Below are 16995 nucleotides of genomic sequence, written 5' to 3'. Positions count from 1 at the left end.
CCTGACGTTCACATCTCTGGCGGGGACTCGGACACCTTTTGCAGTGATGGCATTCGACGAGCGCAGATCTGTCTCTGTTAGAAGCCCTGCCAAACCATAACGCCCTGTACGAGTACAGCAATACCACGGCTTAATAAAGGGCCCAAGGCGTACGCTTCCCGTCTCCGCGCTGTGAGCTCTGGTGACGGGTACAAAGCTTAAGGCTCTTTCAGCTAGAATTACACCGACGTTATATTTCACCACAACGCGCTGGCGATTACTTAACCTGGCTGCACTTTTCCCCCCGAGGGCGCGGACCCCCCCGGCCGTGCCCCGCCACCGCCTGCTGGCCCCCGCGGGCTGAGGGGGAGCGCCCCGCGCCTGGCCCCGCCCTCCGGAAGTGCCGCCTTCCCCTGACCCGGCCGCGCGCCTCCTTTTTCACGGCCGGTGCCCGCCACCGTCGCCGCCGCCGCCGCCGCCATGGGGGGCAAAAACAAGCAGCGAACCAAGGGCAACCTGAGGGTAAGCGGGCCCCGGGTCCCGCGCCGCCTCCGCCGATGGCTCCGGCGGGGCCGGCTAGGCGGCGCGGCGGGGCCCGGGCCCAGGCCTGGGCCTTGGGGTCGGGGCTTCCGGCAGCGGCGGGCGGGTGAAGGCCGCCCTTCTTCTCCCGGTGCCTTGGGAAGGGGGCTGTGGGCCGCCGAAGCCCTCTCCCCGCTGGGAGACGGCGCTGCCTTCGGGCCCGGTTGCAGTAGCTGGGGCCGGGGCCACCGCCGGGCTTCGGGGGCGACTGTTGGCCTGGGCCGGTGCCTTAGGGGGGGAGTGTGGCTGCAACTTCCTGGGGCGTTTGTACGCGTTTTGCAGAGAGGGGCGAGGGTAGGAGGGTGTAACTGCGAAATCACCACGGGTGTAAGTTCGGCAAGGTACCCGTGGGTACATTTAGTGTGTTTTTCTGTGGAGGGTCTTAGAGTACACCTGTTGTGGTGTCTCTGTCTTGCCACCGGGCCTGAAGTGGTGTGACATCTGTCATATATGGTGCTTGCTCAGGATGGGAGAATTGTGGGTGAAGGGTTGTGTTCAAGTTATGCAATTCTTACAACTCTTCTCCTTCGCATGTATTTAGAGAAGGCTAGGGAACACAAAGAAGCATGTCCTTATAGGTGAGGTTTCACATGCAGAAAAAATGACTACAGATTACTGTAGATATAGTAGTAAGGTAAAATGTGGCTTACGTACTTCAAGAAGATCAGAAAAGTATGGTGAACTTCATCAAACTGTCATTACTTAAAAAAAAATGCAACAAACTCACATAACTGCAACTGTCATTAGGAAATAAAAGGTATTTGGACTATGAGGTGTCACAGAGAACATTAAAGCATCAGTCAATTTTGGGGCAGTCTTTTCAAAAGAGTGTGGTTGAAATAAACACGAGCCACTGATATGATGAGCAAGGTGTTGACTTAAGTGGGGCAAACTAGAAGAGATGCTGCACTCCAAAACACTCACTGTTGTATTAATGGAGTGGTATTATAATGTATTACATACGTACCCTTTTGCTCCATTTCTCAAAATGCTTCTCAGCCCCTTTGTTGCTGGTAGCATCCTTTGTTTTGTGTGTGTTCTTATTTTTCCCAACGATACAAAGAACATTCCTGCAGAGCTGTATTGGTCCATATGCAATAACATGAGAAGAACTAGTAAAAACAGGAGTAGTGAAGGAGGGTAAATGGTTTCTTATTAAATTGTTCACTTACAGAAGGACTTTTCTGTTATGCTTTTTTGTACATGTATAAAACCAATAGAACTTTCCGTAAGTATTCATGGATTATGAGAAAAGGGGATGCTGACTCTAAAGAGAAGAATAATCTCCTAGGTCAAACTTCTATGTTTAAAGCATAGGTGGCCTTTTTTTTTCTGAGACTTTGTTTTAAATAGAAGGTTAATTATACGATATAAATAGGATCATTATTTCAAATGTATGATGTGTACAAAATAAAGTGACTGAAATAGGTAACTGACTTAGGTCCCTGTTTTTTGTCAGCCTTCTAGCAGTGGCCGAGCTGCAGAGCTCCTCGCCAAAGAACGTGGAACAGTGCCTGGGTTTATTGGCTTTGGAACATCTCAGAGTGATCTAGGATACATTCCTGCAGTTCAAGGAGCAGAGGAAATAGACAGCCTTGTGGATGCTGACTTTCGAATGGTGTTGCGAAAACTTTCTAAAAGGGATATCACAACAAAATTAAAAGTAGGTGTATCCTTTGTCCCTCATAAAAAATTTTTATTGGAAAACAATACATTTTTCTTAAGGATGGGAGAGGAATATATCAAGGTAGCTAGTACTAATTTCATATTGATAAATTTGCTAGAACTGCAATCCAGAAGATATCTTGGAGGACTTACAAAAGGGTCCATCATGCAGTGCTGATGGAGCATTCATAAAATTAACTCTATAGATGCTCAGCTGCAAGAAATGAATTGGTTTTTGAAAAAGGGAGTTGAAGTGTCTGATAGAAGCTGGTAAATTACAGAACATATCTGTCTGACTTCTTAAATCATGCACTTGATGTCTTGATTTTAGGCTATGCAAGAGTTTGGAACAATGTGCAAGGAAAGAGAAGTGGAAGTAGTTAAAGGTGTTCTTCCTTACTGGCCAAGAATTTATTGTAAAATCTCACTAGTAAGTATTAAAGTATCTAAATGAAAAACTTCTCTGGATACTTCCTGTGGAAACCTCTAAGGCAGTCTTTATTGATATATCTGACTTTGTTGGAATTACTGGCTTGTTCTAGGAAAAACATGAAGTTGAAGGAAAGTAGCGTTCTTTATTGTGGAGGTGTTTCAGTATTGGCAGTGGGTGGAATCTGGAACTGTTAATGCCTGGGCTGTACTTGCTGGATGGAGGTAGCTCTTTGTTAGACCTTTATGTTAAAAAGATGACAAGATATTTCTTCTCATGAGAAGTTCTTTTATGTGGATTCCAGAACAGCTAAAGGGAACGTACTGTTCAGTTAACATAGTAATAAATCTTTTTGATCTAGGACTAATATCTGACCAGACTTAATATTACCCCCCCTCCCACCCCAACCCTCCCCCCCGCCCCGGACATGAAAAGGCCGTGTGTAGCCAGATAACCCATAGTTTTCTGATATATTTAATACATCTCCAAACATTCTGGACTGGCTACTGTTGGAAACGTGATATTGGACAAAATGAATCACTATTCTGATCCGTTAGAGCAATTCCTAGTATGTATTTCAGAAGCCAGGAGAATAGAAAGTTGTGATGTTGTAAATTCATACACAAATAATGGATAGCGATGCACAGGTTTATGGTCGTTTTAATCCAAAAATTGTCTTCAGAGCTTTCTGTTTCTCTTGCCTCTTGTCGTTCTGTTAAATGCTTGTATGAAATAGAAACTGTAGTTAGGAATATCAGGAAGAGGTTACAATTTTGAATGTACAACACACTGGGAATAGGGTGCTGCTAAGTTAGGAGTCTCCCCTCATCTAGGGATAGGAAGACTTTTTTGTCATTGTTGTTGCATATTTTCAAATCTATATAGCCCAATTCATTGTGAAAATGGCTGAACTGAGAGACAGCTTTTTTTTTTGTCATCATTTCTGCTTTGAAGTACCTGGCATCAAAGGTACATTTCTTAAAACAATGAACCTTTTTTTTTTCTTTTCTTTTTTTTTTTTTTTTTAAACAGGATCATGATCGCCGTGTTCGAGAAGCAACTCAGCAATCTTTTGAGCAACTGATTCTTAAAGTAAAGAAACACTTAGCTCCTTACTTAAAAAGTATCATGGGATACTGGCTGATTGCTCAGTGTGACACTTACTCCCCTGCTGCTTCTGCTGCAAAAGTAGCTTTTGAAAAAGCTTTTCCTTCTGGCAAACAACCTGAAGCCTTAGTATTCTGTAAAGATGAAATTCTTAATGTGAGTTTATACTTTTGTATTTCTTAAAGGCTTTGTGTTGAGTATATGTCAACTTGTAATAAAAGTTTAAAACTCCTTCTGTCCCCATCTGTTCTTCATGGTTAAATTTCTTTCTTCCCTGAAACTTCGCTCCTGCTAATATGAAGAGAAGACTGAGGCAAAGACATATCCTCTATTTTTTTGACTTCCGGTTAGAATGACTGGAACGAGAGGAATGAATATGAAGTGAATTTTCTTGTGTGCATCTCTATGTAATGATGCTCAGTCATCACGTAATGTTGCTGACAGGTAGAATAGAATAATGATGCTGGAGTAGTTTTGCTGCAGTGGTAAAGGATTAAAGAATGCTGAGCAGTGTTTCAGAGAGCCTCTACAAGTCTAGTTCTGATCAAAGGTAATGCTCTTCTGCCAGTCATATATGAACCCGAATTGACTGAATTTAAAAAGGTAAAAGTTTGCTGGCCTATCATATGCAAACTTAACCATTTTGTTTTGTCTCAGTTTGGCTTCTTTTTACCAGAAGTTGGCATAGGACTGCAACTTACAAAGTATTATGAAGTCTTGATTCAAACAGTGCCACAGCTACTAATGTTCAGCAGGAGTCAATTAAATTTTGTTCTTGTTCATTAGAATGTCTAAAATGTGTTTAAAAGACTTGACTTGGAGGTTGTGAAGTTTTATTGTAGAGCTGTTTCTGAATTAATGTATAAACTATATTGTTCACATATAAATTATGATTCTCGTGTATATATGTATTTTTTTTTTTTTCCTGTAGGTACTTCAAGATCACCTTCTGAAAGAAACACCTGATACGCTCAGTGACCCCCAGTATGTTAGCCTCCTTTAATGTATATGGTTTAAGTCTTGGTCTGTATTGGGCTTTCTGTCCTTGGAGGTAGTGGATTTAGTTTTGTTTCAAGAGACAGAATAGTTATTTGAGTCCAAATACCAGCAGCTTTCTTTGGGACTAAAGTATAAATGCTTTTGAAAGTGTTATCAGTTGTGTAATTCTTATTTCAGCTCTTTTAGGAGTAGCATTTTTGAATAGCTGGAAGATGAGATGACTTGAAACTCTCTTTTTCTAGCACTTTATAATGTAATTTGGTAGTGTTAGAAGCTATGGAAAGTTTACATATTTACGTTGCTGGCATCTGAAATCAAAAGAATACAGAAAAACTGAAGACAGTTTAGTTTAGACAGTTTAGAAGAGCTTGAGAAGCCTACTGATTTATTTATGGTTCACTTTAATTTTTTTTGTTTTGTTTTGTTCTGTTTTCTGAGAACTGTACCAGAGGAAGAAAGGGAAGCCAAATTTTTCCGGATTCTGACCTGTTCCTTGTTAGCTTTAAAAAAGTTGCTTAGCATGTTGCCAAAGAGAGAGATGCATTCATTGGAGGAAAAGTTAATGCCACTTCTGTCCCAAAACAAATTTTGGAAATATGGCAAACACAGTGTACCACAGGTGACTTTTTAATTTCTTCTTTATTTTGGTTGGTTTTAGTTAAAGATAATACACTGAACCTAAGCAAGTATTAATTACTTGTATTCTACAAGAATGAACTTTGTACTTCACTGAATTATGTTTGCAACAGCCTTCAGGTTTCTAGGCCTTAAATAGACAGTATTGCTCTAACATTTGTCCAATAGGTTAAGTTGTTATTTCCACGTCACCGTCATTTACTTGGCAATCTGCTGTCATTTCAGATTCATGTAAAAGATACAAACTGTGTCAGCTTACTGCATGTGGTCTTAGTGCTTTTAGATTTTCATTTTTTTTAAAACCATTTTATTGGTCTTTGGTCTGCTAAGACCAATAGTGCATGGAGTGTTGAGTTGATTCTGGTAGTATTTTGTTAAGTTTTAAGGTGCATTTCGGAAAACATCCCTTTTGAGAAGTATATTAAAATAAAATTTTTGATAACCATTTTATCAATAAACAAATTACTTTTAATATTTTAAACAGGCTTATCAAATAATTCCTTTATTTTCTTCATTTTTAATAATATTTAAGCCTTTGCTGATGTGATAAAATATAGGGATTGTGTGTTGTAAGTTACAGGGGCTTTAAAAGGAATGTTATAAACTACATGTAGTGACAAAGTGTTGTCATTTGACTAAAATTTTGTTTTTTCTGTGGCCTATGTCAGGTTCGCTCAGCTTTCTTTGAGCTGACTTCTGCTTTTTGCCAGTACTTGCCTGAGATGGTGAAAGCTGAAGCACCAAGAGTTTGCCCTGCTGTTCTTCTCAGCATTGACGACAGTGATGCAGTGGTGTGTCCTGCTCTTTGGGAAGCTGTACTTTATGCTGTCACCACTATTGAGGTAATGTGGGAAATGGAAGGGGCGGATATTTTACTTGAATTTAACTTTTGAACAAGTGCCATTATTCTCTGTGTAGAATTAGGAAGAACAGCTTGACTGGGTTTTCTTTATGATTAATAACATGAACTTAACCATGCTACATGCTCCTTCTTCCTCCTTAGGGTTTCACTGTAACTTTCAAATATATGGTGTCCAGCATGCCTGAAAATCAGAGTTGTTTTGTAAGTTTAATTAAATTAACCTGAATCCATTTGATTAAATATAGTTACTAATAAGTAAAATAATACTTAAAACCTTTTTCTTGGTACAAAATGGTTACAAAAATGACCTGCAGTGCATTTTTGGTTTGTCTGTTTCCCCTTCTAAGTTAATGCTTGGTTCTACAAATTTTTTTTTTCTTTAAGTGAAATACCAGCTTTGAATTTATTAGCGGGTTGAGTGGTATTGCCATAGACAGGGATGTTTTGAGGGTTTAATGCTGCAGATCTCTTTTGTAGCTGCTGGTATAAACTGTAACAGTTCATGGGGAAAAAAAAATAATCTTTGTTCAGCTTGCTAAAATATAGGTATCTGGAACTATGGTAAATCAGATCAGATGACAAAAACTTTGTGGTGTGTGGGAAAATTTCAAGGTGTTTTGTAACCATCAGAAGATTTTTGAGGGGACTTTTGAAGTTAGTGATGCTTCTAAAGTTGGGATTTTGAAATCATTGGTTATTCTTGATAATAAGAACTCAGAATTAAATACAGGACCAGTTACAATAATGATTTTTATGAAGCATTGTCCTGGTTTTGGCTGGGATAGATTTAATTTTCTTCCTAGTAGCTGATATAGTGCTGTGTTTTAGGTTCAGTATGAGAAGAATGTTGATAACACACTGATGTTTTCAGTTGTTGCTCAGTAGTGTTTATACTAATGTCAAGGATTTTTCAGCTTCTCGTGCCCAGCCAGCAAGAAGGCCAGAGGGGCACAAGAAGTTGGGAGGGGACACAGCCAGGGCAGTGTCCAACTGGCCTGGGGTACCCAAACTGGCCAAAGGGGTATTCCATACCATGTGGCATCATACCTAGTATATAAACTGGGGGGGATCGCTGCTCAGGAACTAACTGGGCATCGGTTGGTGAGTGGTGAGCAATTGCATTGTGCGTCACTTGTTTTGCATATTCCAATCCTTCTATTATTATTGTCATTTTATTATTGTCATTATTATAATTATTAGTTTCTTCCTTTCTGTTCTATTGAACTGTTCTTGTCTCAACCCACGAGTTTTACTTCTTTTCCCGATTCTCTCCCCCATCCCACTGGGTGGTGGGGAGTGAGCGAGCAGCTGCGTGGTGCTTAGTTCCTGGCTGGGGTTAAACCATGACAAATATCCTTAAAACATTAGTAAAGAGAAGCCTTCAATTGCAGTTTGCTAACAAGGAAGGTCTATTGATTTTAAACAATACAGAAACAGTTTTATCATGTTAACTTCTTAAATTCACAAGCTGAAATAGGGAGAAAGTGATTTTTAAAAATACTGGCAAGTGAATTTTAAATTTTACAATAACTTGTTTCAGGCACAACATAGGGAGTTAGATTAAAAGTCTAGCTTGGGAGTTCTTCCAAGGCAACATACTATTATTTAATTTACAATAAGTGTATTTCTTTCTGTAGGACTGTTGGAGTCATGTAAATGCCAAAAAGGGAGTTCTACCAAAGCTATGGACAGTGCTTCGAGAAGGTGGACGAGGACTAGCTACTGTTATATACCCAAATCTCTTGCCATTCATTAGCAAGGTACCTCCTGGCCTTGCAGAACCAAAGCTGGAATATTTCAGAACTTTTTTCAGCTCTATAATTCAAGGGTATGAACAACCAATTTATTTATTTATTTTTTTGAAATCAGTCTCTCTTACATTTGGGAATAGGTTAACTAATCTTGTTTAAGCATTTAAAGATAAGTAACGTATCATTTGGCTTGAGGATATTTAAATACACATTAATTGTTTATTTAAGAAAAGGCTATTCTCACTGTGATATTTGAAAATCTTATTTTTAAAATATTTTTAAATTTCCAAAGCTAGAGTTAGTCCTTTGTGGCTGTCCCTGTGTTCTTCAACCTTAAGCCTTCTTTTTGATTTTATTACCTCTTCCTTACCTAAAGCATTCTTACCTTTTTTTTTGGTCAAAGTTTCATGTTTATTCCATGATAATTTATAAAATGGGAAATTAATTTAAAATTAAGAATGGCTTTGAAGATATCATCCTCTTGTCACCAGTGTGTAATTATTACAGAGGTTATTGGGGATTAGCATTGTGATTGTGAAATTTCCTATATGCAGGAACTTTAATTCTTGTGATACTGATTTTTAAAGGATTGAAACTGCTATCATTTTTTTGCCTTTAAAATACATCAAAACCACCTTTCTATCAAATCTAATTTAAATAGATGCATGTGCATTGTGTACTCAAAAGCGTAGATAAGGTATTTTATGAAGCACTAAAATGTAACTTATTTAAACAAAACCCAATTCTTGATTGATGTTGGTGTGGCCATGAGCAGAGCTCTTGAAGAGATTTATGTATGGGCTGGTTTTGAAAAGTATATAGAATTTTATTACAAGTAGGAAAGTGGTTGTAATATTTGTATGGTAATTTGTGTGGTCTCATTTTCATTAAAAAGCAAACAAATCACAGTTGTTCAGACTCAAAAGTGGCTGGGATGAAACTGTCTTTTGGTGGTTTTTTGTTTTAGGTTTTTTTCCTTTTTTTCTGTAATGACAGAAAGTGACACTTGCTAAACCTCTGTGGTGTGTGTAGAAAATTGCAAAGGAGTTTTGACAAACAGCTGAAACAGTAGACAGTATACATGACTGGATATGTTTCCTCTATTTACATAGATATTTTTTTTATGAATGCTAAAACTAGATGAAAAAGTTACTTTAATATTAGTTATATTAAATGCCTAGATTTATTGTTTTGACCCTTTAAATATATTCTACTGAAATTGTTTTGATCTCCACTCCTATCAATGATTCTGTATTCTCCATATTGGTGTTTTCTGGATGAGAACAACATAACCAAGGTAACATTCGTTATGTGCATACTGGGTTTCTCAGAAGCATAGATGACTGAGCGTGCCCTCCCTCCAATGTTGCCTTTCAATAGGTTGTCAAGTGAGCGAGCAATAGCCAGCCCTTCAGAAAGTTCAGCAATTATAACTGCATTTATGGAATGTTTGCGCTTTGTCATACTACAGAAAACAGGTGAAGAAGATGACCAAAGACAAATTCATCAAATGCTTATATATGACCAGGTATTTGTTAGAAATGCTCAATATTGTTCTGTGTAAATTTAATAATTCAAAGTTAAGGAAAAACGTAAATTTCTGTGAGGATTTACTTCTCTGTTGAAAGTTTTACTAGATTTTATGGAAAAAATAATGTTACTGAATTCAGTCAATTTTTTCCTTCCTATAATATCATCCCTCTCATTGTGCAGTTTAAATTGTATATTTTTATTAAGTGCTCAAGCATGAGTAATTCTGATGTTTTTGGAATTGCTTCCAGAAGGTTTTTCAAAATTATAGAATTTCCTGGTATTATAAAGAATAAAATGATCATCTAATTGGATCACTGTTCTTTAATAATTTTTTTGTCTTTGTAGCTAATTCCTCTTACCGATGCTGTACTTAAGGAGCCCAGGTTACAAAATGGACCATTATTTTATCAAATAGCAGAAACACTGAGCTGCTGGGAAGCTAAAGCAGAACTCTCCAATGATAACGGCACTGATGAAGTTTTCAAAAAGCTGTTGTCAGATTTTTGGGGCCATCTTTTAAAAATGTGTGTACTTCACGTCGATACGTTGGATGCCGATGAGAAATCATTATTTGCCATATCTAGTATGCTAGAAATTCTTCAGAATCCAAAGCGTGCTACAAAACCAAACAGAAAATCTCTAAAAATCAGATTTAGAGATGAGGATGAATCTGAAAGAAACACAGAGAATGGAAGGCTCACAGAAGTGAGAAATATTGACTCTGAAATGCAGGCTGACTTGTGGCATAGTTCACTGCTAAGGAAAGAACCTTTGGAGAATTTAGTCTGCAACCTTGCTGAACTGAGTATTGTGTATGTCAATGAACAGAAGTCAGAACAGCATTTGAAATTTCTCTCTGCCCTGCTCAACTATTTTTCTTCAAACAGAGTTTTTCAGGTACTTTTAGAGCAGGGAAATGATGCAAGCTCTGCTCAAGCTGAATCCCAAAATGAAATGAAAGCTCATCATGAAAGTCCATCTGTACAATTTCTGTATATGAATTTAATAACTTGGCTGAAAGAAGATTGGAGGAAAGACACCCATTTTCTGGTTGATGTTTTGTACAGTGTGCTTAACTGTTGCAATAGTAATGATGAAAGGAAAATAATTCTTGATGATTTAACAAAGGTATGGCTCGTACATTTTGTTACTAGTTTTTATCAAAGTGCTGACTTTTTTGTGGGCTGTGATTGGTTAATCATTTTATTTTGGGGCTGTGCGATGGAAGATATTCTACGTGAACTTGGATAGGTTCAGCGTAAGGAAGGTAAATTTAGGAAAGGTTGGTATGACAGTGGGGTGAAAGGTTATAACATGCGTCCCTTTCTATATGGTATAAATAAAAAAAAAAGTAACATCAGGATTTCTCTGTTCTTGCTTCTTTATACAGTGTGCTTTTATACTAGTCATTGGTGGCCTTTCTTATAAATACAGTCCCTTATTGATCTGTGTGGTAGAGAGAGACTTGGAATCCAAAAGTAATATAATCAGTAACTTTGTTACTGAAACTTACTAACTTCTGCTTATCCCCTGCAGAAAATAAAGTTGTAAAACAAACAGTTAAAATGGTATTAAATGCTTCTTATTCAGCAAAGAATTTTTTAAAATTGTGGAATTTTGTTTTCCTTTTCAGATGGATCTGAAATGGATTATTTTTCTCCAGATAATTCAAAAGGTACCTCTTAAGACTTTTTATGTTCTTGTTTTGCATAGTTTTAGCTTTGAGAGTTACATGTGTGTGTTTGACTTTTTTTAAGTAGCAACAACTTACATAGTTTGAAGATCTTGTAGTAATAGTTTCAGAGTGTTGTTTGTTTTAACAGCATTTAAACCTGCATTTAAATTTGGGGACAGTCTTAAGTGAAATGATGATGCCAAAACAAAAGCATCTTTGTCCCTTCTATTTTTGGTCTGTTTGCTCTTTGAGCCAGAGGGATTCCTGATTTGTTTCTGGTCATCCCCTCTAAGCTAGAGAGAATGGAGTTGGGTATTAGACCAGTAATCTAAATGTTTATTTGTATCATCACCCTTACATCGTACTGACAAGTAAAAGACAGTATACCATTTTTTCACATGGGATATAGAGAGACTGACATTTAAGCGTTTGCCTGGGATAAAATATGACGTGTATTACAGATTTTTGGACAAGAGTTCATAGTGCTTCATTTACAATCCAGTGTGTTGACCATAGTATCTTTCCTCACAGATACTGTGTATTTTAGGGATCCTTAGTTTTTATGATTTTGGAACTTATAATAGCTTATCACGAAAATAATGTTTTTCTGATTTGTGACCTTCCATTTCTTTTTGGAGAAATTCAGGTGCTGTAAATAGCTTTTATGTTGTAAATAGGTTTTATTTCAGCCAACCTGCTCATCCAAAGCTTATCTTTCTAACTCAAGTGTAGGCATTCCCTAGGCTCTGTAGTTGGAGAAAAGGAAAAAGAAGAGCTTTCAGAAGATGACTTGTTTCACTCTAAAGTAGAGGTCTGACCTAGCCATAAGTTAGTATCTCTGACCAAAAAGAAAGTTGAAAGGATTGTTGTAGACATAAACACCTAGAGACTTACTGTTTATGACAGGTTATGTGATTCCCACTCTGTGTGTGCAGGTTTGACATATTAATCTGATGCTTAGTTAGTAATAAAAGTTAATACCCTCAAAAGATTATTAGAATTATTTCCTTGTGATTCAGGCATGCTCAAGCACAACAAAACTTTCCTTAGTCTCTGACTGGCTGAAAGGAGATACACTTGGAGAAAGACTTGTAATGCTGGCAGATGATCTGTGTCACCTGGGTTTAAAACCTACGGCAGCCTCGTCAGAATCACCCTCTTCAGAAAGGTGGACACTCCTGAGCTTAGTGTTGTCACAACACATTAAAAATGGTAAGCATATTTATTCCTTGGAGTTTGTGAAGTGTAAATACCACACTTGCGCTTTGTGGAAGGTTGAAAGGAATTCAAGATCTTCCAGAATACTTAATTTGTAACATCTAGGCTTTCTTCTGTGCTGGTTGTGGGTTTTTTTTTGTTGTTTTTGTTTGTTTTTTGTGGTTCTTTTTGGCGGTGGGGACACACACACACATGTGTGTATGTCTTTTTCTTTCTTTTTTTTTTTTTTTTTACCTGAGCCAATTAACCATGTCCACTTTAATTTTGTAAACACTAACTTGCAGCAGCGACACTGCAATTCTTTTGGTCTGTGTTGCTAAACAAAAGTCAGTTTAAAGAACTGATTCATATTTCTGAGTCTGAAAAACTTAAGTTTGATTTATGAGCTGATGTGCTGTAAAATAATATTAATTTTTAAATTATACCATCTGAAATTTAACTTCGAAACTAGAATATAAAAAAATCAATGGTTATGGACCTATGTGTGCGTTGGTAATGCCTTGTTACGGGGCCTATTAATTGCTTTGAGCCATTTTCAGTTAGATTCATGTATTTTAAAAAAACTACGTGTGTGCACTCATGCTGTATATGTAATCTAGTTTTTTTTAATAACACCCTATTTCATTTCTTCCTTGCATTTTGTGGTATCTGTGATACAGGCTTCTAGTGGAGTTCAATTTTCTTGATGTTTTCTGTGTAAACTTGTCATTTGTGTTTTGTTAAACTTAGCGTTTGCTTTGATGCCTGAGGTAACATACTTCAGTTTATCTGAATGCTGGGCAATTTTGTGCTGCTTTCAAGTTTCAAATAAGCACACAACAAGTTGACTGCAGTGGATGTTCATAGATAGTACATCCTGAAGGTGTTGTAAGATTGTTATTTCTGTTACTGGAACTTTTGATGTAGAGGAGCATCAGGAAAACCTGTTCCAGAGAGAGTTCAACAAACTTGCTTGCTTGTGAGTCATGGGTGTCCTAGGGCTGATTGTCCAGTGACTTTGCTTTTTGGCTCTAGAACTGGAGCTATTGTTGAGCTCGTTTTGTGCTGGGTGCTGTGACACCTGTTCTTAAGCATGTTGGATGAAGTCTAAGAGACCTTCAGGAGCTATGGTAGTTCTTGACTTAGTGATTTAGGCCAAAGCAGAGTATGTGGACTTTCAAAAAGATTTTTTTATGATATCTCTCATCTAAGTTTCTCAAGGTAAACTCATGGAGTAAATGGAAGGGCCTTTCATGGATCAGTAACCTAACAGATGATAGCAATTGAAGGGGAAAAAAGATAAATACTGAAAGGATGATAATTGTTTCTGATAAATTACTCAGAGTAATCAAAACTGAAACTCCACAGAGCCGTAGCAGTATGTTGTGATACTGAATGATTAACTGATGTAATTACAAATGAAATTCAAAACCAATAAATATCAGAAGTATACAAGGGAAAAACACAGTTGTGACTGTATCTATTCAATGATAGGCTCTGAGCTGTTAAAACTCAGAAGAGATCTTCAGTCATTGTGATCGTTCCCTGTAAGTGGCAGGTTGGTGCTCAGCCATAAAAAAGGAATACAGGTTATTATGAACTGCTGTGAAAAGAACAGAGGACAAATGAAAATTATTATAGCACTGGTGTGTCAGTATCTTGAATACTGCCTGTAGTTCTGGTCACTGCAATATTCTTGTCAACCTATGTACTTCTGAAAAAAAAGGTGTGATAGTATTAGCATATGCCCAAAGAAAGATGGTTAGGCAAATGCAGTGGCTTCTGCTTGTAGAGGCAATAAAACAGACTAGAATTTTTCAGCTTGCAATGGAAATGATTGGGGATGGATTTGTGGTAGAGAGCCATAAAATCATAATTTGTATGGAAAAAGCAAATAGGAAGAAGTCTGTCCATGTTTCTTTGAATGGAAGAGCCTGAAGTTGCTTACAGATGTTGAGATAGCAAGCTTGAGGAAAGTTCATAATTAAATAATGGAACTTATTGCCACAGGAGTGGAGTTTGAGGATAAATGGGATTAGCCTACTTGGATCAGGTGAGGAAGGGACTAAGCATATTCATGGAAGATTGGTCTGATTGGGTTAATTATATGCAATGGTCTAGGTGTAATCTCTGGCTCACAATTGATTGCCAGAAGCTAGGAAGGCATAAAAGGGGAGGGATCACTCTGGACTTGCTCTATTTTATATACCTTTTGTCAAAGCTGCTTCAGCTGGTTTAGAGAAAGGATGCTTGGCAATGTGAAATTTTGGCTAGGTGATCCTAGATGACTGTGGAATAAGAAAGAGAGTTTAGGTATACATTAGACTGAACCTACTTTGCACTTTATTTTGCATTCAAAATTAGTAAATAAAAAAAAAAATCCGTACCTATTAATGTCTTTGAATGATCATGTTTAACAAGTAATCAAAGCACGCTGTCTTTTTCCTCTCCCCAATAGAATCTTTGATTGGGGAAACTTTTGTTGAAAAGATTATTGATAAACTTCAAGCAGCTCTGTCTAAAGCTAAGGATCTTTCTGAAGCTGGAAATACTGAACCATCAGTATCTTTCATCTGTGATGTAGCCTCAAGCTTTTTCAGCTCAGTTAAAGGGTGTTTACTGATGCCATCCTCAGAAGATTTGCTGCTTACCATCTTCCAATTGTGTGCTCAGAGGCAGGATGCTATGCACTTAACAGGTAATTTGGAAAAAGAACTTCAGCCAAACTTTTTTGTAGTTGATGATTACATTTAAGTTCTTCTTTTTCATGAAACAGATTCAAGTATATAATAGAATATTGAGTTCACAGACATTGAGCACGTGCAGATGTAACTGATATGAAAATTTATGCTTTAATTTATAATGCCATTAGTTACTCCTGGACATCTTTACAAGGATTTTAAGCTTTTTTGATGTTAGTATCCCTGTGCTTCAGCTATCTTTGAGGCTGTGATATTCCACACTTTCTGGAGTGTTACATAAATTGTTTAAGTACGAAGAATGAGCTTTTTTTTTGTTCATTCTGCAGTGTGGGAATCCTATAAAAATGTGTGCCATCACTTCATTAAAGATACATCTGTTTGTTCTGAAACTATTTATATTGGTCAAGTTGCTGTGGCAAATTGTGACCCATTCTTCTTCTCTACCAGTGTCTCATTTTGAGACTGAGAACCTGACTTATATTCTTTGAATGCAGAATTTGAGAGTGATAAGTTGGTATATGCATTTACTGACATAGATACAAAGGAGGAAATGTTGCAGTGTTGTTGTAAAAGTGAAGTAGGACAACACTAGCCTGAAAACCACTGCTGCTTTGGAAATGGCTATTGATGTTGTGAATGTTCAGTATTTAAGTGTTTTAAAAAGTTCTGCAGTTTTGAAGACCGTATGGACATATTGTAGTAGACAACAGGAACATCACTCTTATTCCCAAATAAATATTACCTGTGTGTCAGTATTAATTTAAAATTGCTTTACAACAAGAAACCTGTATATTTGCCCTTGGTAGTTATTGCGTGTAACCACATAGAGAATTCTTTTCTTGGTCTAGGACCTTTAGACGTGATCGTTGCTGTATGCTGTAGGTTGTGATTTGAGTTTACCTGTTTGTGGTGGTTTTGCTTGTCTGTTTGTTTTTTTGTTGTTTTTTTCTTTTCTTTTCCCTACAATAGATTTACTTGTATGTAAATTAAAACACACTTGGATGTCTGGTGTAAGTTCACTTGTGCGTCAACTTTGGAGTATGCAGAAACAGAGTACCTTTTTGCATAAATCTGCACTGTGGGTCAAGAATCAAATTCAGTCTTCCTCTTTGGATGTTAAAAGGTAATTGTGATGTACATGTCCTTTCATAATATGTTGTTCTCCAAAACAAACTAAGCTCAGTGCTATACTACTCTTTATTTAATTGGCATCTGTGTTACTGAGAGTTTTTCAGTCTGTCAGAGGAGGGAACTGTGGCATAGAGCATAACTTCTTAAAGCGCCATTGGCATAGCACCTATATAGCATTGATACAACGTATATAGCATTGTATCAGTGTAAAATAAAGCAGCTTGCTTTTATTGGATAGTGCCAAACTTGTTTGCAGTGTTTTCTCGTTTTCTCAGCCTTCAGGTTTTGATCTCTGCAGTTAGTGATTTGTTGTCTAAGCTTATGGAAGCTGACGGACAGTCTGGATGTCTTGTGGGAGCTTACGTTGAGCACGTCATGCCAAACAAAACTGAGTGGGGGAAATTGCGCGAGTCTCTATCCACTGAGGTATGAAAATGGTAATGGACTTGCACGTGGTAGTCAATCTTACCTCAAGGCTCTGTCCTTTAGGGTAATAAGCATTCTTTATTTTGACATGGCACTGCAGTTATGAATATGTGTATGTCTGTGTAAAGGTTCTTTTCAGCCTCTGTCCATGACAGAGGACAAAATCTGTATTTATGGCCCCAACCCGTACTACTGGAGAAAATAAAAAGTTATGGAATTACCCTTTTCTCCATGGAACACCAGCAAATTACTTTACAATGCAGGAATTTTGTCTGACAGAATACACGTCATGAAGGTGTTCTTATCTTTAAGTTAATTCTTCT

General features: G+C 37.5%; 1 protein-coding gene across 4 annotated transcripts in view; it reads left to right on the top strand.

Annotated features, from left to right (window-relative positions):
- Positions 1-363: 363 nt before the first annotated feature.
- The window catches only part of LTN1 (listerin E3 ubiquitin protein ligase 1), a 33419-nt gene continuing 16787 nt past the window's right edge, over positions 364-16995 (top strand). For 3 of the 4 annotated variants that reach the window (XR_005932906.1, XM_041125015.1, XM_041125014.1), the window contains exons 1-16: positions 364-501; positions 2018-2221; positions 2555-2653; positions 3686-3916; positions 4692-4744; positions 5198-5378; positions 6064-6237; positions 6399-6458; positions 7895-8085; positions 9389-9536; positions 9887-10669; positions 11175-11216; positions 12236-12428; positions 14872-15111; positions 16085-16238; positions 16522-16672. Coding sequence is in view for 3 of the 4 variants with exons in the window: in XM_041125015.1 (XP_040980949.1) it covers positions 460-501; positions 2018-2221; positions 2555-2653; positions 3686-3916; positions 4692-4744; positions 5198-5378; positions 6064-6237; positions 6399-6458; positions 7895-8085; positions 9389-9536; positions 9887-10669; positions 11175-11216; positions 12236-12428; positions 14872-15111; positions 16085-16238; positions 16522-16672 (2946 nt within the window). In the remaining variant the exon portion in view is untranslated. The remainder of the gene's footprint in view (positions 502-2017; positions 2222-2554; positions 2654-3685; positions 3917-4691; positions 4745-5197; positions 5379-6063; positions 6238-6398; positions 6459-7894; positions 8086-9388; positions 9537-9886; positions 10670-11174; positions 11217-12235; positions 12429-14871; positions 15112-16084; positions 16239-16521; positions 16673-16995) is intronic. The other variant, XM_030020776.2, reaches the window with a different exon arrangement.

Source organism: Aquila chrysaetos, chromosome 7 (assembly GCF_900496995.4).
Source record: "Aquila chrysaetos chrysaetos chromosome 7, bAquChr1.4, whole genome shotgun sequence".
In the NCBI taxonomy this organism is placed as follows: domain Eukaryota; kingdom Metazoa; phylum Chordata; class Aves; order Accipitriformes; family Accipitridae; genus Aquila; species Aquila chrysaetos.
The sequence above is the reverse complement of the archived record's forward strand: the minus strand, read 5'-3'. Positions and strand labels throughout refer to the sequence as shown.